The 23,623-nt window shown below is 44.9% G+C and overlaps 1 protein-coding gene across 2 annotated transcripts in view; it reads right to left on the bottom strand.

Moving 5' to 3' along the window:
* The window catches only part of Adra1b (adrenoceptor alpha 1B), a 118,975-nt gene that overhangs the window by 44,504 nt on the left and 50,848 nt on the right, over positions 1 to 23,623 (bottom strand). For both annotated transcript variants that reach the window (XM_034504272.2, XM_076937020.1), the window contains 2 exons: positions 14,243 to 14,310; positions 12,595 to 13,736 (listed from right to left, as the gene is read on the bottom strand). In XM_034504272.2, coding sequence (XP_034360163.1) covers positions 12,595 to 13,543 — 949 coding nt within the window. In that variant the 5' untranslated portion in view covers positions 13,544 to 13,736; positions 14,243 to 14,310. The remainder of the gene's footprint in view (positions 1 to 12,594; positions 13,737 to 14,242; positions 14,311 to 23,623) is intronic.

Below are 23,623 nucleotides of genomic sequence, written 5' to 3'. Positions count from 1 at the left end.
AAGCAGGAATATGATTCTGTAAAAACAAAAACTGTATAGGCACCTAAATGCCTGCGATGGTTTATGTATGCTTGGCCCAGGGAATGGCACCATTAGGAAGTGTGGCCTTGTTGGAGTAGGTGCAGCCTTGTTGGAGGGAGTGTGTCACTGAGGGCATGAGCTTTAAGACCCTCTTTCTAGCTACCGGAAAGCCAGAATTCTGCTAGCAGCCTTCAGATGAAGACGTAGAACTCTCTGCTCCTTCTGCATCATGCCTGCCTGGATGCTGTCATGTTCCTGCCTTGATGACAATGGACTGAACCTCTGAATCTGTAAGCCAGCCCCAAGTAAATGTTGTCCTTATGAGAGTTGCCTTGGTCATGGTATCTGTTTACAGCAGTAAAACCTTAAGACAATGCCTTTCCACAGGGATCTAGTTGGAGAAAAGAGGATAGTATGCATCTGTGAACAAGGCTGTTCAGTTTATACTGGAGTGAAAAGGTCCGCTTCACACACTGTACAATGAAGAAAGCAAGAGTGATCTAGTGTTTTTAGAGTGCTCTCTCCATGGAAGGAACATATGAATACACTTTATGCATATACATAGATTAATTCTGAAAAGATATACCAGAAACTGGTGACAGTAGTTGTCTTCAAGGCAGAAAGGGATGCTCAGGGACAGAGATGTGAGGGACATACTCTTACTGTACACTTGCACCCTGTGAGCGAGTAGCCTTGTGTGTGCACTGCCTATTTATTTAAATTGTCTGCTTACGTAATGAGGTTGGCTAGGCACATTATGGTATCTTTTGTTATAGAACTCACTGGCACACTGAAAAAATTAGAAAAACAAACAAACAAACAAACAAAAAAAGAAAATGAGAAGATGGAGGATTTATTGGTCTAGCAAGAAGTCTGTGTTTGATGAGTGTTGAAAAATCCTGGGGTGTGATGCAATGTGTGTTACATACATACAGACGCACGCACACACACACACACACACACACACACACACACACACACACACAATCCTGGAAAGTCCATAGAAAAATATGGTACTGTAGTCTGGACACCTGAGTTCTGCTATCTTCGTATTTGCATGTTAAACATTCCTGTCAGTAACTCTGGGAGGGGGGCAGTTGGGAAGAGGTCACAGGAATAGAGCCTTTATGGCTGGGATTAGTGTCCTCATGGAAGAGGCTTGGGGGAGTTCACTGGTGCTTTTCCTCATGGAAGATGCTATCTGTGAGGGCTGGAGTGAATCTACAATAATTTTGACCTTGGACTCTCCCAGCCCCTAAAACCATGAGCAATAAATTCCCATTGTTTATTAATGACCAAAGGCTGAGCCGTTTTTTAAGAAAGTCTACTTTTCTTGTCTTTTTCATTTATGATATTATGTATGAATGAATGGCTTCTTGCTGTTGAGAATAGTAAGAAAAATTCTTATTTTGAAAAGAACACAAGAGGGGAAAAAAAAAAAAACCAAACAATCTGGCATGTTTTTAAAATGGAAGAGTGGACAGGCTGTAGCAGCATCAGAAAGAACCAGGAGAGTTTGTAAGAGATCCAAGGGCTGAGAGGCAGTGAGCAGGATATGAGCAGAATTACAGTAAAAATGATCAGCTAATGTTGGCTGTCCAAGGATCCGAGTTCAAATCCTCAGTACCCATATTAAGGTGACTGAGGCAGCTATGAGCTATTATCGCAGTGATCCTATGACAAGATAGGAGATAGAGAGAGGAAATCCTCAGAAACTGGAGGGCTGGCTAGCCTGAGTACACAACCATAAACAAGATTGACCCAGTCTCAAACTAGGTGAAATAAGAACACACATGCACACACGATTAAAGAAATGGCCAAGTGTAGATAGAAACTTTCTCTTTTGATGGTTTTGTTTCTAAACTCATTAAACAGCGTGGAAGTCTAAACAATAACTCTATTACAACTTGATTTCCATTCTGTTAATGTTTTTAATCTGATGTCTTTAATTACAAATGGAGTGTTTCCTTTTTGCAGTATGTGAACTCGTATAGAATATAGAAAGTCAGTAATCTAGCCCCATTCTCTAAAGTGGCTCCTAGAAGTGAGTAAGCTAAAGTTTTAAGTTTTGTTTTTCAAGTATGCATATATGCATGTTCGTGTGTGTGTTTCCCTCCACACCTTGTTTGAAACAGGGTCTCTTGCTAAGTACTGTGTATATGTGCTGCTGAAGTGAGCACGTGCTAAGTACTGTGTATACCAGGCTAGTTGCTCTATGATTCTTGTGCCTCTGCATTGAATGATAGGCAGGAAGTACTGAGCCTGGCTTTACCTGGGTTCTAGGATTCCAAACCCATATCCTCACACTTCTTCTGCAAGCACTTTACCCACTGAGCCATCTCTGCAGACCAGTTCATTGCTTTGGAAAGTGGGATGGTTGGTTGGCAGGATGGCTCAGTGAGTGAAGTGCCTTCTGTGAGGGCTGATTACTTGAATTCCATCTCTGCTACCTGAGTAGCGGAAAGAAATAACTGAGTTCTGTGGTTGTCCTCTAACCTCTGCTCCTTAGCACACGCACACCTTACCACACGAAATAAATTAAGTGTAATAAAAATAAAAGTGAGATGGCATGTTAATCCAAGACTTGCCTTTTTTTGGTGCAGATATCATGCCTATGTCATGATCGATGAATAGACCAATATTTAACCAACTTTGTTTATAACATCACATTATATTTTCCGTGCTTTAAGTTGATTGCTTAATAAAACTGAACATATCAAAGGCTAAATACCAGTAGTAAATTTACCAGTGGCTTTACTTCTGAGGGGAGAGTGTACTGGATTTATGTAAACTCTGGCACTGGAAGAAGCTGCCTTTTTCTTTTTTTCCTCTTTTTTCCAACTTAATCAAAATTAAGAAAAGCCAATGAAATGATTTCTAATTATATTCTGCTCTACACGTAGACCAGAGCCTAGCATAACTGTCATCAGAGAGGACATTCAGCATTGTCATTCAGCAGCTGATAGGAAGAGCTGCAGAGACCCACAGCCAAACATTAGCCAGAGATTAGGAATCTTGAGGAAGAGGGGGAGGAAGGATTATAGGAGCCAGAGGGGTCAAGAATATCATAAAGACACAGCCCACAGAATCAACTAAACAGTACTCACAGAATCAACAATCACAGAGTCTGTGTGAGTTTGACCTAGGTCCTCTCTATGTTATGGTTGGGTAGCTTGGTGTTCTTGTGGGACTCCTAACAGTGGGATTAGGGGTTGTCTCTGACTCTGTTGCCTGAACTTGGAACCCTTTTCCTCCTCTTGGGTTGTCTGGTCCAGCCTTGATATACAGTTTGTTACTGAGTCTTGTTATGCCTTGTTTTGGTTGATATCCCTGGGGGGGGGGGGGAGGTTCTGAAGAGAAATGGAGCAGGGGGGACTGTGAGGAGTGGAGGGAGGGGAAAATGGTCAGGGCGTAATGTATGACAGAGAAAAAAAGTAGCTTATCAAACCAATTGCTAAACATTGTCATACAAAACAGAAAGTGCAATGATATAGCCTAAATTGTCTGTGGTCTTAAGATGATATACATATGTTTTCATATATATAGTTAATATGATAGGGACATATATATATATGTAAGCCATCATACCCAGAAGTCCATTCTTGTGACACCCCAAAGAGAACTCCTTAACCTAGGATTTGAGGAGTCTGTAAATTTGGATGGGAAGAAAAATATTTCAACAAAAGAAACTAAGCCCCTTTGGCTGCAAGTTTGCCTTTGTTGGTCAGGAATGTAGGCCAGGGGCCACAGACAACTCTTCAGGGGTTGTCTGCAATAGAAGTCAGGTCTACACTATCCTGTTCTATTTGCTGCAGAGCTCATGAAATGTTTCCACTTGTCACCACTTCAAAATTACAGTCCTTGCTTATTTGACTGGCTGCCAGACCTTGTTTATTTAATATGCTAAGGAGCGCCTTTCCCACTCTACAATCAATTTGCTTTTCAACATAATAATAACTGCATTTCGGAATAATTGGTGAGCTTTGCCTTCCTACCTATATGTCTGCTTTGAGGAGGGGTTTTATTTGAGGGGTTTTATTTGATTGCCAACCTGGCCAAGGGAAGGATGAAACCCGCAAAACCACTTGCATTCAGGTTAATTCTGAAGAGATGGATTTTCTAAAAACTAGGAAGAAACCTCGGGAACCCAAGAGCATTACATAGTCTTCCAAAGTGAGGCCTATTAACTGAGATCAGCAGAAACCCCGATTTCCCTGGTGCTGTTTTGCTGAGTGGTCCCTTTCCTGCTTTGCCTTTCCTTTTGCGGTGGGGTACAAGGGCCACTGGACTCTGGAGTTAGGCTACATTCTGTTCTGTCACAATTCTCTTCACTCTGGGTACGTACTTCATAGCCTTTCCTTCTGCATAGCTAGGTCATTACTAGCTAGTCACTGTGGAACACAGTGTCTAGAAATACTCCTGTCCACAATGCCAGCTTGCCTGGCCTGTGACATCAAGGGAAGGGCGTAGGATGACCAGTGATGGAGAAGTGTCCTGTGGTGCAGGCATCATTTGAAGGTAGATGGAGGCTGTGAATCCAGTCTCAAAGGTAAAGAAGCCAGAAACAATACTGGGGAAACGTTTTCTAAATATACCTTTCCTAAAATTTGCTAGAAATCTGATCAAATATTCTTGTCATTAGCAACAATAAGCCATGAAGTTGAAAAGTCTTCCAAAAGTATCAACAGTAAAAGAGAGGTTTCAGTTCATCTTGCCAGGAAACGACCCAATTATTTTTATGATCTTTATATCTTTGTGAGGTTGTGACCAGTGGCCATCTGCCCTTCCTTGTCTCCTTCTAAGAATAGAGGTTTCTCGTGGTTTTTTTTTTTTTTTTTTTTTTAAATATACTTTCATCCAACATTTCTTTAATGAGAAGCCCATCTGATGGCTTGGATTGGAATTCATGATCAGCCACTCATCTGAAGCAAAGCTCCCCCATCTCCCCTGAGCTCGCAACCTTAACTGTGCAACAGGGATAATTTCATGAGCTACCTCACAAGCCCATGGAGTGGGGACAGGGCAGAGCCTGTGGGGTAGCTCTCACCCCCGGCACCAAGTCTAATGTATAGAAGTCATTAGTGTATCATCTGAGGTGGTCATGGAGTGCAATGGTTGAAGACAAAGCCTGCAGATATGAGAGAAAGCAATTTCCAGATGGAGGCTGGCAGCCATCCATGATTTTTACAGCTTCACACATACTCACGGGAAGCCATCATGGAACCCTTGGTGACCCTCTGGTACTTATGTGGCTTTTTGTGACCCAGCAGTCTTGGCCACCTCCACCTTTGGCTCCTTTTCTGTGTACCTGGCACATTCTTCTGCATAGCCTATCACTGTCTCCTGGCTCCTCTGTCCCAGCCCACTTGGTTTCCTCGCCAGGCTGAGGTTGGCTTGATTCTCCAGCCCTCTTTCTTTCTCCCTTCTTTCCTTTTTTCCCCCATTAATCTTTTTGTGTTGTCTATGATTCCAAACTCTTTGGGAACTCAAATTTTAGATATATTTAGAGGCAACTGACAGAGGTTTCAATTTTTTTGAAAATGTTATCAAATAGGACATTACAACACACACACACACACACAAACTCACACACACACACACACACACACACACACACACACCCTACACACAACTATTACCATTCATTATCATCGTTCCATCTAAAAATGCTATTTTCGTGTCTTAAAATAGAAAGGATATAGTCTTCAGATTGAAAGGACAGTCATTTAGATTGAATACATTTCAGTTTTGAAAGAACACAATGTTTTTCTCATTTTTTTCATGAGCCAGTGGAAACTTTGGGCATCAGATCTCTGATGAATTTGGGGGAAGGAGTATACTAACAATAGGGAAAGCACAATGAATGTTTACTGAGTACCAGTGCAGAGTCTGATGGGTTCTACCATTTACTAGGTATGTGACCTTGGGCAAGTTATTGAACCTCTCTGAACTTGGTGTTTCAATCTGTGGAGACAAGGCTGACATGACTTGCCTGTAGGGCTGCAGCTCTACACAATATTCCCTGTGTGCTAAGGATGCTTCCATAGTGCTCATCCTGGTTCTACAGTCAAGGGGCTCTAGTTCAAAGACACCGTCATCCCTCCTGCCTCCTCTCCTCCCCATGGATTGGACCAAAAGCCTGGGTAGGACTGAGGATTGTACAATGGAAGCTTAACCATGTTCTTGGATTTCCATAAGGTTTCTAATCCATGGCTGCCTGGGTATAAGAACTACGTTGTGCTAGGTCACTCAGGAAAACTTGTTAAGGCCTGAAGATTCTTGGCCTCACAGGAGATTCTGGTATGATAAGTTTGTGCTGGCGCCCAAGTCTTGGGCTATCAAAACTGTTCTGTCAGATGCCTCTCATGGGTATCTGGGGCTGTTTACAGGAACTCCTGACCTTAGGTCAGATGTTCTTCGCCCAAATCATAATAATATCCAGTAGATCCTGCTCACTGTGATGTTTTATGAGACCTGGAAGATGTCTAAGAAAGACCCTGGAAGGAATCCTGTTGCTTCTACTCAGTCCTCCCTGCTCTCCACCTTCCCCAGCTCAATAAGTGATACCCAGGTGGTTCTCTACCAACATCCATGTTATACTGGACATAGTTTTCTCATCAGCCTTCCTATGCCATCCCATACCTAGCCCTCACCTCAGCTCAATAAGTGATACCCAGGTGGTTCTCTACCAACATCCATGTTATCCTGGACATAGTTTTCTCATCAGCCTTCCTATGCCATCCCATACCTAGCCCTCAAATCTGTCCCCTTCTTGCTACTTCCATTGCCATCAGCATCATTGACCATGGTCTAAATCACTGTTTCCGTTTGCAGCACTTTTGAGACCTTCTACTGCTCCCATATCCAGTTTGCTTTATATATTGGCCAGAGTGACCTCTTCCAAAATCCTTGCATATATAATATGTGTGTGTATACCTGTATGGCTGTGTGTGTATGTATGTATGGGCGTATGTGTGTGTAGATGCTCTTGAGGCCAGAAGAGAGTGAGCTCATCAGATCCCCTGCTGGAGTTATTAGGTGGTTCTGAGCTGCTCCATGTGAGTTGGTGCTGGGAATCAAACTGTAGTCTTCTGTATGAGCAGCAACTGCTGAACATCTATCTCTTTAGCCCTACAGAGTTGTAGTATTCAGAGAGTCTCGGTGTGGGCCAACTCCTTCCATAGTGGCCAGAACAGTTAAGACAAAATTTTGGGCAGAAGATGAAGCACCATTGGTGCCTGTCTGGTGTTCACAAAGCCCCAGGTTCTATCTCAAGCATAAATCAGACATGGTGGTGCATGTCTATAGCATCAGCATTTGGGAAGTGAAGGCGGGAGGATCAGGAGTTCAAGGTCATCCTTAGCTACATAGCCATGTTTTGGCCAGAAACCTGAAACCTTGTATCAAAGAGCAAACCAAAACAGCAACAACCACCACCTAAACAGAAACTCAACCCCAAATACAAACTCCCAAAATTAAATTCTAAAGTATGGCCCCAAAGTCCCATCATGGCCAGGCTTCTGTCCATGTCTACAGCCTGTCTTATTCATGCCTGTTCTCATCCTAAACTCTGGGAGTTCAGCATCATTCCCTACTACAGGAGACCTTCCTGCTGCATGGATCTCTCTCCCACCAAGATTACCAAAGTAACTACTCTAAGCTGTACTGTTCAGCCTCCTGCCTGCATATTATTGCCCTGGAACCTCATGATATACGGATCCCTATTAGATAGTTGTCTCTCATCACTGATGTGTTTGTATTTCTTTTTGTGTTTTTTCAAATACCCGCTTACCTCAATAGAAGTAAGTTCCATGCTTAATTAATTTCCCCCACCGTAGTTTCTCTCGGAAAATTCCTGGCCACAGTATCCATGTGGTAAATTCATATTGATTTACTGAATGCACGCTCATGCTCGGTTAAAGATGAGACCCTCAGCCCTAGGAGGAAGGCAGGTTCCCTTCCACCTTTTCCTTCAGTTTAGCTGACTGATGGGCAAGAGCCTTGTTCCTAGGGATGCTCAGCACCCACTATGCAGTAGGCTTGGAGAAAACCCAGCTTTAAATTTGAACATGGACGGTCTGCTCTGACACTTCCATCAGCTGGAATTTTTCTTTCCCTCATATCGGGGATGGGCAGGATTTTTACAATGACTTTGTTCTTCCTATCTTCTGACAGGGTGGTGACAGGGTGGTTTACAGTTTCCTGGAGAACATTTACAATGATAGCCAGTTGCCACCGGTGAACAGAAAGGGCCAGGTGCAGTATATGGTGTTTTCTAACAGAGATCGACTCAGTCCTTGGCCCTATCACTGACATGTTGTGTGACCTTGGGTAAGACTCTAACTGTATTGAGCTTTGGTATATTCATATAGGAAGAGGTAGCAGTTAACACACACAGCATCTCTGCAAGAATTATTGGGGGGTAATGTTATGGGAAACCCAATAGAATATCTATACAAAGTATGTACACAATAACCAATGGTGAGTAGGCACATAGAGACCATGTTTAGTTTTGGTTCAGCAATCCAGCTTCTGGTACAGAACCAAGGACATAGTAGGCACTTTAAGAAGTTTTTGGTTAAATATTTAATACATGGCTAAAAGTATGTTACCTTAGTAATATTCCCTTCTTTGGGAAAGATTCTGCTTTTAATTTTTCCCCTCCTCACCAAGGTCTCAAAGCAATTGTTTTCCTTGAAGGACTCTCAAAGGCTGAGTTGGAGGATCCACATACATTTGTGGGGGTGACTCTGTTGTAGGTCTGAGACCCTCATACTCACTTGCACTCACAATGGGTGAAAATTCCTCAGCCCCCCATTTGAATGAGAAGAGAGCCCAATCAGTTGCTATTCGGTTCAGTGCTATATGGAGCACAACTGTTTCTTTGAAACTGACCTTCATTTATTTAGAGGGGAGAGCAGTTAGTTCAATAATGGCTTCCTAGTGCCTTTCAGCATTTTAAAAGGCGGAAGAAAGATTTGGAGCAAGGCAAGTTTCCAGTGTTTTCTAAACAGCTCTCTAGTCTCAGCTGCTTGTTGGCTGCCTGGCACTTCCTACCACCCCTCCTCACATCCCGTACTGAAATGTACACTCCCTCAAGAGTCCTGCCACTTCATCAGACCTTGACCAGGCTGTTTTTCCTCTGCTGGGAGCTGGTCTTCATTGTCATACCAGGCAGATGGAGATTACCTTGGACATCATACATGGTCCATGAGATAGAAATCCTTCTATATTCTAGTCCAGATTCTCTGTCACTCCCAGGCTCGTTTCCAGGGGCCAAAGAAAGAGGTTCTTGTTTGATGACCATGCATCTCTGATCCTGAATAAGTGAGCACTGGTCCCTGGTGCTACTTAGTCTGAGGCCACAGGGGAAGGGTAGAGAGAGATGAGTGGGGTAGTACAGGTGGGGAGGGCTCCTGCTCCACAGGAGCCCTCACTGCAGGTGGCCCAACCCTGCTCCCAAAAATAAAAATAAGGGAGGAAGAAAAACAAATGGGGCTGCAGAGCAGGGTCCTGTAGGGCCATGTCTATTTTCCCTCCTTCTAGAAGGAATCCCAACCCTTCTCTCCTATGGAGAAAACAAACACAGCTATGGAAATCTCATGGCACCCAGGCACCTGAGAGTCTAGCTGGATTGGAAGATACTCCTACCTACACTTGCCTGCTTGTCAAGCATAGCCTTCTGCACATCTGCTTCTGCCTTCTCTGAGTAAGAAGTCCTTGATGGAAAATTTAGAATTTGGAATCATCTTCAGATGCCAAGGGGGGGGGGAAGCTCCTTTTGCCTAACATACTACTTCTCACCAGATATGGCTACCTGGAAGAATCACAGCTTCATCTTGCCCTGGTGTTCTTAAACCATTAAGAAAGCAAGCATCGATTGTGTACCTTCTGACTGAGTTCTTGACTATCTTTCTGCAGTTGTTGAAAACCCACAGCTCACCTACATGGATCACCTCATCTGTTGGCTTCCATGGAAGAAGAATGCTCACTGGGCTTGTTCAGGAACAACATATTGGAGGGCTCCCAGGTGATTGTGGTGTAGATTATCATAGTTTCCATTGGTAGGAAAGGAGAAGAAAGCTCTGAGAGCACCATGGGCTGGGGACATGGATGACCTTTCACTACTATTGCATGGATAAGAAGGACCCCAGACACTAGGAGGACAGGGTCTCAACAGGCATAAGCAGAAAGCCAAGGAAGAACCTGAAGGCAGGCTTGGAAACTTGAAGCATACAATACAGGGAGAAGCCATGCCACCTCACACCACTGGTAGCTGGAAAAATCCAAACTAACAATATTTAAGGATTCTGGGCTCTAAAGGGGGCTGATAGATGCTCTGACCAATGACTTTCAAAGTTTCGGTTGTGATCCACCCCTTCAGAGTCTCCTGGGCTCTGATTAAACATGTAGATTCTGGATCCGTCTGATTTACTTTATCAGAGCTTCTGTAAGTTTGATCCAGGGGACTATGTTACTATGGAGTTTCTTAGGTGTCCATTGTATTCAGTACATTTGTCCATACATGAGATCTGAAGCCCAGAGAAGCACAGCAACAAGCCCAGGGTCACAAAGCTAACTGACGGCCTATTTCAAAGTAGAACTTAGTAGCCTGTACCACCTGAGTCTCTTCTTTCCAACCTGTTGGGAGCTTTTCATTTCCCTCGAATCTCAGAGCCAATGATTGTGTCTAGGATGATTTCTGAGGGTGACTGGGCTATTTTTCTTCTTAAACATGCTCTGGCCATAGCCCCTGTATGTTGGCGGGTAAGTCCGGGAGAAAGTTAACAGGTGCTGGATTGGCAAGAGTAAACAGAGGAAACTCACTGCTACCTCCAGTAGAGTGAGTGGGGCTTGGTTTAGAGTACTCACACTTAATTTTGATTAACTACTTGCTGGAGTTCACACTCTACACTGTCTTCTCCTCACACGGACACAACTCCTTGGAGTGAATACTAATGAGTCCCTTTTGTAGATGAAGAAACCGAGGCTCACACGGAAGCTGTGCTTACCTCAAGGTCATATGGCTGATAAGAGACCAAATCACACCTCCACAGAACCATGATCTTTGTGATGGTCCGGGACAGTTCAAGCTGTCACCCACCGTTAACAGAACAAGACTGCTAAAGGTCCCAAGACCTTGAGAAGGAGAATCATTCTCTTCTGCAGTGGGATACAATCACTGCTGGGGCAGAATTTTAATCTCTTTCTAGTTAACACCATTGGAAAAAATATTTCTGAATGGTAGTAGTCTGCCAGACTTCCTTAGGGAAGGTCACACAGACAGTATGTCCGATAGACTTTTTTTTTTTTCTTTAAAAAAAAAAAAAAAGGAAACTCTTGGTAAATATTTACTTCCTTTTCATTCATCTTTTTTCTCTCAGAAGCAGTGTGACTTTGGAGTCAGGGCTGCTGGAGGGATTTGGCCACCTCTGAGACCCTGCAGGTATGATGGGTCTATGAGATCTGTAGTATTCAGCAGTGCCCCCTCTTCTGATAGCACCCCCTGAGCATAACCTTCCATTCATTTCCCTCCAGTTCCCATCAGGCATGGGAGAAGAAATCAAAGCAGATCAATGCACCAGAGAGGGGACAAGGATTTCCCAAGCCAGGTGAACAGGGAATCACCGCACCTTCCTCTCTGTTTACCGTTTAGCCAGACCTTGTCCCCCGTCCCCCCGCCCCCGCCCCTGCCCCAGTAGGAATCAGGCAGCCGTTTGAACAATTCACTTATCAGGACCACCAACCCAAATAAGATAGACACATTTGTGTGTGTGTGTGGGGGGGGGGTGGGGAAGGGCGGGAGGCATAGAGTTCCATCTTGCCTGGGTTTGGTGTCTTATCGCTGAAGGTGAGGGTCAGCTATAATTAAATTCTGAACATTTCCTAAATCGTCAGAGTTGGGAGCATTTTGGGGGTGAAAACTGAAGAATGTTTCTCTTTGAAATCCCAAGCTTCAGAAACTTAAAGGCCCTTGGAAGCTGTGTGGCTGTAAGATGCTCCTATTATCTCCTAAGAACGACAGTGCAGAAAGGGGAGAGCCAGCAGGGAAGGAGGAGGGGGAGACCGCAGCCTCTGCAAGGCTGAGAAACGTGGTCCCTGCAAATATTGAATGAACACTGCCTCTCTCTGTAGGAGCCGCCTCCCTGCTTCCCCAATGCCGCGTCTGCAGTAACTACAAACTATTTGGTATGCTGCGTTAGTGACGCTGCCTTCTCAGATACATCGTTACTACCGAAATAACACTGGCGTGATGTTGGAGCCCAGTGTCCTTTTTAATTATTAAACTGAGGCCAGTGACTGAGTCATTCCACATCCCAGATTCTCCTCCTGTGCTTCTATTTCAAGTGCCTAGTATCTTAGCTTTTTTTTTTTCTTCACCAACACCTGAGTTGGTTCTTCGCCAGTTCCCCAATCTGCAAAGCCCTTGCAGAACAAATAGCATTATCCAACCTCCAAACGCATACCGATGGCATAAAAATAACCAAACCCACACAAAAACTTTAGGGTGAGATTATCAGGGAAAACAAGGTAGGAAAAGGTCTATCTCCCCTCTGCCAGTCCCCAACTTACCAAGCGGGAGAGCGATGAAGAAGGGAAGCCAACATAAGATAAACATTCCGACTACAATGCCCAAGGTTTTGGCTGCTTTCTTTTCCCTGGAGAACTTAAAAAGTTTGACAGCTATGGAACTCCTGGGGTTGTGGCCCTTGGCCTTGGTACTGCTGAGGGTGTCCTCATGAAAGTTCTTGGAGTGGATCCTCAGGGTCAGCTCCTTGGAGTTGGACATCTCCTTCATGACTCCCGCCTCCAGATTCTTGGTGGTCCTCTTGGCCACGATGTAGACCCGGCAGTACATGACCAAGATGACCGCGAGAGGGATGTAGAAGGAGCCCAGGGAGGAAAAGAGGGCGTAGAAGGGTTCTTCTGTGACCCCGCATTCTTTGTCATCATTGGGCGCAGGTTCTTTCCATCCAAGGAGAGGCCCGATGGAGATGACCGTGGACAAGACCCACACACTGAGGAGCGCCAAGATGGCCTTCCTGCGGGTGACCAGCGTGGGATACTGCAGAGAGTATCGTACCCCAATGTAGCGATCGATGGAGATGGCACATAGGCTCAGGATGGAGGCTGTGCAGCACAGGACATCTACCGCTGCCCAGATGTCACAGAAGATGCGCCCCAGCACCCAGTAGCCGAGCACTTCCAGGGTAGCGGAGAAGGGCAGGACTGTGAAGCTCAACAGCAGGTCAGCAATGGCCAGGTTGACAATGAAGTAGTTGGTGGGCGTCCGCAGGTGCCGGTTGCAGGCCACCGACAGGATGACCAAGATGTTGCCCACGATGGCAAAGAGGATGAAGGCGCCCAGCACCAGGCCCACAGAGATGGCCCTGGTGACGTCCAGCTGGGGCAGTGTAGAGTTGCTCGAGGTCTGGTTGGGGCCAGTGAAGTTGGCATCTTTCAACTCTCCCCAGTGGGCAGGTGCTGATGTGTTGTGGCCGGTGTCCAGATCGGGATTCATTTTAAAGTCCGCCCTCCATAGCCAGGGAGGAGATTGGGCTCGGAAGGGCTGCGACCAAGGCTCCTCAGCTGCCCTGAAACTTTGCTCCCTCTGTGGTCTTCTTTCCAGAGGCGTCCTCCTGGCGAGAAGTCATCTCCCCCGGGCAGCCTAGCCCGGCAGCACGTCGCCTGCCTGCACCCAGCGGCTCGCTCGCCTGTCAGAGGGAGGAGGAGGAGGAGAGAGGGGACGAGGCGGCAGCTCCAAGTTTAATGGTCCACGTCAGGCGCGCCTGGCCGGGCTGGCGCGGGAGCGCGGGGAGGAGCGGGCGCGGGGCCGGGGTGCCCGGCTGTGCCCGGCCCGCGGCGGGTCTGCGGACCGCGGTGCCTTCTCCGCCCAGAGATCTAGAGGAGGGTCTGCTTTCAATGAGCCGCCTCTGGGCTGACTGCACGGTGGTGACATCAGGCGGGGAAGCCCGGGCGCCCTGACTCGGTGCGGCACTAGGGGGCAATGCGGGTCCAGCCAAGGAGCGCAGCCCCGACGCCAGCACCAGCCGGGTGACCAGCCGCGCCCGGCACCGCTCCCTCTGCTGGGATGAGGTGGGGAGCCGAGCAGGGAAGCCGGGTGTGGGCATCCCAGTTCATACACCCCAGGGGGCCCGCTGGGATTATTTTCCCTCCTGTTCCCTTTTCTTCAGTTAAGAGGTAGGGTGGGGATGCTTACCTCTAATGCGGGCTCCTGGAGTCAAGCCATGGGTTCAGAAGGATGTGCAACTTCTACAAAACTGGCTTCTACAAAAAAGAAGAAAATCCCTGCGTTAGGCAGGTGGCAGAGACTTGAGTCCCATCTGAGACCAGGCGTATACTTTAGTTCCTTCTTGCAACCTCTTTGGCCTTGATAAAACCTAGAAACGTCTGTTTGCACGTTTATTCATTTGTTCATTTATTCCTACACACATTCTTTCAATGGGTTGTTAATGTCCACCTCCAGACAGTGGTTCTGTTCTAGGCACAGTTGGAGGGGCAGCCAGACTCCTGACCCGCAAGTAGGAGCTTACTAAACAAGCAAAACCGGAAGCATGACAGCTAGTGACAGGAGTTAAGGAGAAGATCAATTGAGGACAGAGAAATGCAACCAGGCTATGGAGGAATATGAATTGGATTTTTTAAAAAAAATGACAGAGTATGATGTAGCTCAGGTTACCTTCTAGCTCACGATATAGCATAAAGATAGCTTTTAATTCTTGATTTTCCTATGGCCACCTCAGGATTGTTGGAATGACAGGCATGTACCACCGTTGTCGGTTGATCTTAGGGATGGGACCCAGGGACTCATGCATTCTAGGCAAACACAGACTCTACCAATTGAGCAGTATCTCCAGTCCGAACTTGACATTTTAAGCAGGGGCTTGGGGGTGTCACTAAAGAGATAGTTGAGAAAGGGAGGAAGGGAAAGGTGAGAGGGAGCTAGTTGGCTCTCTGGGAGTAGAGAGTGAGGGCAAACAGATGGCCAAATCTGGGCGAAGGAGCCTGGGGGATCTTCTTGTCTGTTGTCTCTTTGCTGGTATTGCCTTGTGTTCACATTGAGGTGGGTAGTTATAAAAAGGACAAAAAAAAAAAAAAAAAAAAGTCAAACCAGGAAAGAATTTTCTTGTTAGTTTTTTTGTTTGTTTGTTTGTTTGTTTGTTTGTTTTTTGAAACAAGGTCTTCAGGTTGGTTTTGAACTCAAGATTTTCTGTCTCCCAACACTTAGATACTAGACCGTGTACTAAGTTCATGTTGCCCTTTGCTCATGACTCAATGAGAGAACTAGTCTCATTTTGATTTCTGTTTTGAGGATGGGACCTGGGTTATATGGGAAGTTGATCCCTTTTTCCAAGTACATAAACCTATTGAGGGGAGGAACTGTGAGTTGGAGTTGAACTCCATTATTGAGTTTCCCAGTTCCAGTGCTGAGTACCGAGCTGTAGCAGAGTTGTTGTTCGTACAGGAGCAAACTAGGGGACAGAGTGGATGTTATAGCTCAGGCTCTCTTTTAAATGGCTCATTTCGGGGGCCCAAGTTACTGCTACTGGGAAAGGACCCACATTTGCCGAGAGCTCCTGCTGATAGTCAAATCTTTACTTATTTCCCTCCCCTCCCCCTCTTTCTTTTTTCTTTTTGACTGCGTCTTGCTGTGTAGCTCACGCTGGCCTTGAGCTCACTATATGGACCAAGACTGCCCCAAACTCCAAAATCCTCTGGCCCTGCCTCCCCAGTGCTTGGATTACAGGCATAACACACCACACCCAGCTTGCTCGTTTTCTTTTATTCTTCTTTAACAGGTCTTTGAGAGAGGCATAACTGCTTTCAGATGAAAAAAAAACAGTGGATTAGAGAGTTAGTCATATGCTAGTGACATGAAGCAAGGGACAGGGCAGTGGCTGCTGAGTTGTAAAGGAAACACTTGACACCCATTTCTTCTAGTCCACAAGCCACATCCCAGGCTTCTCATTTCTGCTTTTGATAACCACTGTAGTTTGATTAAGGGGTGAGGAAGCAGAAGCCATGCAAGGCTTCAACTTCCTGTGCGAGTTCTTCAACCTAAAGTTGGGCTCTTCAAGTCTTTTTATTTGTACATTTTGGAGAAGATTAAGGTTTTTGATTGTCTTTTCTTTTTAAAAAATTTGTTGTGTTATTTTTGTGTGTGTGTGTGAGAGTACTTTAGCCACATGTACACCTGTGTGTTACATGTTATGCCTGCTGCCTGTGAAGGTTGGGAGATGGCATGGGGTCCTCTGGAGCTGGAGTTGAGATGGTTGTGAGCCACCATTTGGGTAGTGGGAATTGGACCCTAGTCCTCTGCAAGAGCAACAATGCCCTTCACTGCGGAGCCAACTCTCCAGCCTTTGATTGCTTGTTTCAGAGATGTTAGCCCAGGCTGGCCCCAAAATCATGATAATCTTCCTCTTGCTCCTGCCTCTTCAGTGTTGCTGTTACAAACATCTATCACCCACTATGCTTAAGGTCTTAATCTCCTACGAAAATGCACAAGATCTCCAGTTGCACAAAATATACAATTTAAAGGAGTTTCTCTGATAATAAGCAAGCAAACAAACAAACAAACAGTGATGAATGCTGACAGCTCTGAAAACAGTTCCCGCTTCCATTTCGATTATCTGACCTAAGCTGCCTTTAGAGATTTGAAAATAAGAGATGCCTATTTTAAGGTTTGTGGTAGTACGGTCTTGTAGGAGCTCCTGGTGCCTTAACTCATTAATTTTGCCATCATGGAGATGGTGCTAAGGCAAAGGGCACTGGGCAGCTCCACAGGTAGTCAGGCAGGCCATTGACTTTTTTTCTCTGGCCCACAGAAGGGGCTTCTTCTGATGTAGAAAAAAAGCCACTGACATGGCCACTGCTGACTTACACAGTGGAGTGTGGACCAGGACAGTGCCTGCCTGCAGCCATCTGCCAGAGATCTTAATGAGAAGGAGAGCCTGTCCTTGGTCTCACAGGCCCCTTGTTCTATTGTGAATGGAGATAGAGGCTGGTCCAGATGACCTTTTGAGATACCCTTGTGTGTTGACTGCATAGACTAGCCCCTAAATCCACTCTGCTGCTCTCCCTTTATTGCATCTTTCATGATGGGATGTGGCAGTAGGAGAGCATCCCCGTTTCCTACACAAAGGGCTAGGAGGACAGAGCTTTCCTGGAGCTGTTTCCTCTCAGGGGTGATGTGTGGCAAGAGGAGAATACTGATGAACTGGGTAAAACCGATGGTTTGTACACATTCAGGGATGTGGGGACAGGAAGTGAGAGGCAGAAGGAAGAACAAGCTCCCAGTCCACGTTTTGAGTTTGGTGGCCCATTTCTCACTTCCTTGGGTATTAATTAACAGGCAACAGCACATCACAGAATCTGAGGCTGTGTCTGCATAGTCACAGCCAGAGTCTGCAATGTGAAAGCCCGGTGTAATCCGATATTTATTTTTCTTATGAAGGCAAAGGGCCAAAAGGGAAGAAAAACACACACACACACACACACACACACACACACACACACACACACACACTTGCATGCATGGATCATAAAAAGCAAATCTAAAATTCAAAGTTGGCTTATCTTTATTACCAAAGAGAATAGTTTGAGAACTTGTATCTCCATTCAGGTGTCAGGATGTGGAAGAGCTTATTGAGGCTTTGAGGGGAGTCAAATATCCTTGCTGATTTCTGACATGCTGTCAGTTGCCAGCATCTTTCATACAGGCAAAACAAACATGTCCCACCACAAAGCAGATGGATAGCAGCCTTAACAGCAGAGAAGAGGCAGGGCCCCCACTAATCAAGACCTGCTCATGGCTACTTCTTTGCTCTCCTCTGTCCCCAGCCTTACTGGAGATGCCTGTTTGCCCTTCTGGCTGGGTTTTGACCCATGGAATTGTTTAGGTGTCATGAGGATACAGACGATATTTCATTTTCTCGGTACTCCCTGGGGCAAAGCCAAGCACAGAGCTCTGACTCACTCGAGGCTCGGGGAAGAAGAATCTTTTCATTACCCATCTTATTACATTAGAAACCTCTGATGTTGCAAACTTCCATTTATGTGAGCCCTCTAGGAGAAGCTGACACTGAATCTGAACAGAGGGGAAACTGAGGCTAGAAGTAATTTACTGAGGACACTTATGGGGGATGATCTCTCTCCTGGAATTATACATTCTATCTATCTATCTATCTATCTATCTATCTATCTATCTATCTATCTATCTATCATCTGTGTATCATCTATCATCTATCTATCTATCTATCTATCTATCTATCTATCTATCTATCTAGCCATCTATTTATCTATCATTTATTTATCTTTCTGATTTACTCTGTCTAGATCTCTCCAGCTGCAATCCAAACAGATATTGTCTGGTGTATCTGTTTCATGAGAGGAATCACACTAAGTGCTGTGGGTTATCAGAGATCAAATCATATAAAAAATTATAGATCAGTTAACTAAACAATTGATAACTTAGCACTCACCATCCGCTGAGCATAAGGAATGAAGGAAAAATACCTTTTAGAGAGAACCTTCCATGTGCCAGACACTCCTCATAAAAGTCCACATGAGCACCTATGCCCATTTTACAAATGAGAAAACTGAGGCCCAGAGATATATCTGAATATGGCCAAGGCTATGAAGTGAGCAGTTGCCCTCGGTATTCATAGCATTATCATCTGCTTTGAAAGCTGCAGTGCAACCTTCTCTCTGCATCAGACTGAGATTGTTTTAAAAAAAAAGAAAAAGCAGCCAAAGGCTCCGTGTTAGCCTGAAGGATATTACAGCAGAAACCAGAATGTGACCAGGGTTCTGAGTGAGCAGAGGTCAGGGAGGTGGGAAGGCAGAACCGTTTTCCCCAGAAGGTTCTGCAGAGGCACTCCTCAGGCCAACCTGCTCTGCCTCAGGGGTCGGTGTGCCAGGGAGTTGAGGGCTGGCTTGGATTTTGTTATAACCCCATTCCATCCTTTAAGAGCAACTACTGTGGCCTTGGGTAGGGGGGAAGAAAGTATGAAGATCCAGAAGTCTGGCATCTTGATGACCTGGGTTTGTGCCCTACTTACCTAAATTATGATCTTGGGTAAATCACATAACCACTTTGGGCTCCCAGCTTCCTCACCAGTGAGATGAAGGCCAGCACTGCTTCACAAGGCCACGGTGAAGGCTGTGATACTGTGTGAGAAGTGCCAAGTGCTGGATGATGCTAACATCTGTCAGCCAGGGGATTGCAAGGCATTTAGGAAGTACTCGGCATGGGGCCAAAATGCTCGACACTTTATACCTTATTTAATCCTGACAGCGATGTTAGGATGTTAGGGGGATGCTGCTATTGTAGATATCTAATGGATAGGGAAATTGAGGGTCAGTGGTTAAATGACCTGCCCAAGGCAAAGGACTAGCATAGATAGTCTGCAGGGCACCCATAAACGAGACTGAAAGGAAAAAGGGGCTGATGGTGTGAGGAGTTTACTCTACAAGGCACCTGGGGACTGTGGGCCCTCAAAAGAGAATCTTTGTTCTTTCATACCTGTAGGTCAGAGGGCAACATACTGTCCTGTCCTTTCTTCTGGCCAGGGGATGCTGGCTGTTGCAGGCATACCTGCTACTTCTAAAGACAGAGTACATGTCAGAGGCTTGCAAGAGTAAGGAATCTCCACTTCTTCTGTGCAGAACTGCTTTTGTCTATGATAAGCTCTAATGAGCTTAGGGTCCCCTAATCCAGCACATGCATCTAGTCTTGGTGAGCTGGGAGGGCTCTGTGGCAACCCTCAGCAGCAAGCAGTTGAAGATTAACTGCCAAGTCATCCAGGGGCTAAATTCACATCCTATGTTAGGGGAGAGTCTGGGAGTTCAGGGTGAAGGCCTGGGGGGGGGGGGGCTATGCATGTCATATGACAGTTCTTTTTGTAGGATTAAAGAAGAGGTCCACTTCCTTTTATGCCAGCTAGCTACTGTACTAGAAAACAATGCCAGAGTCACTCTAACAACATGTGTTATAGCTTATATCAAAGCTTACAGCAACAGGCTCCTTAGAGCTGCCTCTTCATTGCCTTGGCCTCTCTGGGCTCTGCCATCACAATCCAGAACCAGGAACTTCTAAAATGTCACAACAACAACAACAACAACAACAACAACAACTCCAAAACAAAGCAAAACATTAGTCCATGACATGCAAACTATAACCTGTGGACTAAATTAACCTCTGTGCCTGTGTCTTATTTTATTTTTATAATAAAATTTCATTGAAACCCAGTTATGTGCATTTTGTTTATGTGGAGACTATGTCAGTTTTCCTAGTATAGTGGCAAAGCCAAGTAGTTAACAACATTTGGGTCATCTGGTCTATACAGCCTTAAGTATTTACCCTGTGAAACTTTGTAGAAAACCCTTACTCTAGTCTGACTTTCTTATTTTACGTGCAGGGACACAAAGGCTCTGGAAGAAGATGGGGCTTGCCTGAGGCAGAGCCAGCATCAGTAGCCAAGGGAACCGACTTCATGCTCATAACTCTATTGCCACGGATATCATGTTTCTGCATCATGCCACGGGCTCTGAGTTTGAATCCCAGTTTTAGTCACTCAGCTGGGTGAACTTTGGACACGCTATATAAGTCATTTCCATCTCTTAACTCACTTGTGCCTTAGAAATAGTACTTTCTATTCCCTAAGACAATATACACATACTAGGTGGTTGTACACATGAAAGGTTCCCTGATTTGTAATGTTTAGGCTGAAAGCTGGCTATATCCCCCAATAAAAGGCTGCCTCTGTTATTACATTAATATTCTCTATAATTTTATATTTATAATCTGAGTATGCATGTATAATTATGATATATATCATAATACATATGATATATATATATATCATAATTATATATGCATCTGTGTACTTACCATTTTTTCTGTCAATTACCTACCACATGTGTATGTATCTACCATGTAGATGTGTGCCACTATCTACCTATCATATATGTATGTATGCATGTGTCCATTTATCTGCTGCTTTGTCCTATGATTTTCCTTAATTCCCCTTCTTGCCTTTTTTTTTTTTTCTTTTCTGGAAACAGTGTTTCTCTCTGTTTCCCTGGCTGTCCTGAACTCAATTCTGTAGACCTGAGACCTGGTTGGCCTCAAACACAGAGATCTACCTGCCTCTGCCTCCCAAGTGCTGAGATTAAAGGCGTGCGCCACCACTGTCTGGCTCTTTAATTCTTTATTGTGACTCCTTTAGGGTCACATTCTTGTTAGGACCCTTGACCAATATTTCTACCCTATTACTTATAACTGTGAGTCTCCTATTCTCTGTCTCTGTCTCCTTCCCTTCCTCTCTCTTTTGCTTTGGGGCAACAGAATGAATCCAGTGCTTTACTCTTTAACGTTTATACTAGAGTACAGTTAGAACTGAACCAAGTGAATTGATGCCGGCCTCCCTTGTCTTCATGGACTTTGACATCTGAGATGAATAATGACGATACAGGGGATTTTGCCTGACACTGGACAAGGGTGTGAGTTAAAGAAGGAAAGAAAGAAATACAGAACACAGGGCTCAAATTTCTCTATCTTTCCTCTTCTTCCTCTTTTGTGATTTCTGATCCAAACCACACAAGCCTTTTGGGGGATTTTCTCTTATGGTCACTAACTTCAAAGAGTTCTAGAGGAAGTGGTGGGAATCTTTTCCTTGGAGGCATCTAAAATTGTATTTGGACAAAGTGTTAGGGCTCAGCTTTAGAGGGGACAGATCAGGCCTCTAGGGATCAAGACAGAGGAGAGAACTCCGACTGGCTTCTGCCTTCTTTCTCTATTTTTGAGCAGAAGTGTCTCTGTGTGGGACCTTGGGATAAGTATGGGCAGGCTTGGCAATTGTACGTGGCATCACTTTGGGTACAAGGACATGGTGAGGGGGAAGAGGGTGAGAAAGAGGCTGTTTCCTTTGTAGCACCAAGTAATGATGCTAGATCACTGAGTAATGAGACAGGAAGTGCCCAGAGATTCTCAGCTGTTTACTGGACACCAAATTAAAGATTTGGAAACTTGCCCGAGGAGTTAGAAAAGATGAGCAGAGGAAGAAGAGGTATCCTGGTCTTTCTGCTTCTTATGGGGACTGTATTCGTGAGTAGAAACTGTTTTGAAAATGCCTAGACAAGAGAAATCTGGCATGATGGAAATTCACTTCATTGTGTGCATTCCCAGGAGGAGCCCTTTCATCTCTTCAGCCCACTAGAATCGTGACATGGTGGGCTTTGCCTGATTCCTTTCTCCTCATTTACATAAAACTGTGACTTTGGTGCACATAGGCACTAGAATTACGCCGAGGTCATCTACACGAGTCACCTAATCTAATTCCCCAACATCACTTTTTTTAATGACAGATATTATTGGTTCTATTTCATAGGTAAAGAAACTGAGAATGGGAGGGATTCAGTAACCTGCCTAGAATATTCAAACGTAGGATTGGAATATAGGCCATCTTCTGAGAGAGCCGATACGCCTCATCTCTCTGGTACCCCATATTTGGCTGTGGTTTAATGTTGGTGCTGACAAAACAAATCAACAGCAGAAACACTACAGAAAGTTCTGGGCTAGTCTTAGTAGACCAGGGCTAGTCTTAGTAGACCATTCTATAGATGCAGTAGACCATCTGCATCTGTAGAAGCAGATGTATTTGGGGTTGTGTTACAGTAAAGCACAAATGTGGACACTTCTTTATAGACCCAAGGATTAAATCTCTCCACCTAATAAAAATGTGTTTTATGTACAAATGAAATGTTTTCAGCTATAAAAATAGAAACCCTGGACCCAGTGTGGTGATGCCTGCCAGCCATTCCAGCACTAAGGACTCCTCCAGGAGGATCAGGAGTTCATGGTTTGCCTCTCCTACAAAGCAAGTTAGAAGCTGGTCTGGAATGTACAACAAGAACAAGAACAACAACAAGAACAACAACAACAACAAAGGCAAATGAATAAAAATTGAAATTTGAAATCTGGGGTGCAAGAGATGGCTCAGTCATTAAAAATACTTGATGAGTCTATAGAATGCCTGGTTTGGTTCCCAGCACCCATGTGGTAGTATACAAGGGTAACTCCAGTTTCAAGGGATATGATGCATTTTTTTCCTGTCTCCATGGGAAGTAGGCACACACTCAGTGCACATACACAAGGGAAAAACACTCAAATAGAATGAAAATAAACAAATCTTAAAAAAAAACAATTATTGAGAAAATTGAAACCTCATTATATGGACAACATAGATGGAGCTGGATGATTTCATGTTAAACAAACTAAGCCAGGCTTAGAAGGGTTGTAAAGCAGTGACATCACTCCTCTATGGGAAATATAAAAACCAATTCTGTGGGAGTGGAGAGCAGCAGAGTAGTCACTAGGGACCAGGAAGGGCAGAGGGAGTCCGGGTAGCAGGAGCTGAAGGAGGAGGAAGTAATTCTAGGTCACAGTAAAGTTTGTATGGCTAGCAACAATGTATCATAACCAAGAGAGTCTGAAGCCTTTCAGCACAGACTAGGACAGATGATTCAGGAGGTAGAAATGCTACCTGATGTGATCATATATGTGGGTATATATGCA

The sequence above is a fragment of the Arvicanthis niloticus genome, chromosome 6, assembly GCF_011762505.2.
Source record: "Arvicanthis niloticus isolate mArvNil1 chromosome 6, mArvNil1.pat.X, whole genome shotgun sequence".
Taxonomy (NCBI): Eukaryota; Metazoa; Chordata; class Mammalia; order Rodentia; family Muridae; genus Arvicanthis; species Arvicanthis niloticus.
Note: the sequence above shows the minus strand (reverse complement) of the source record. Positions and strands in the feature narration are given on the sequence as shown.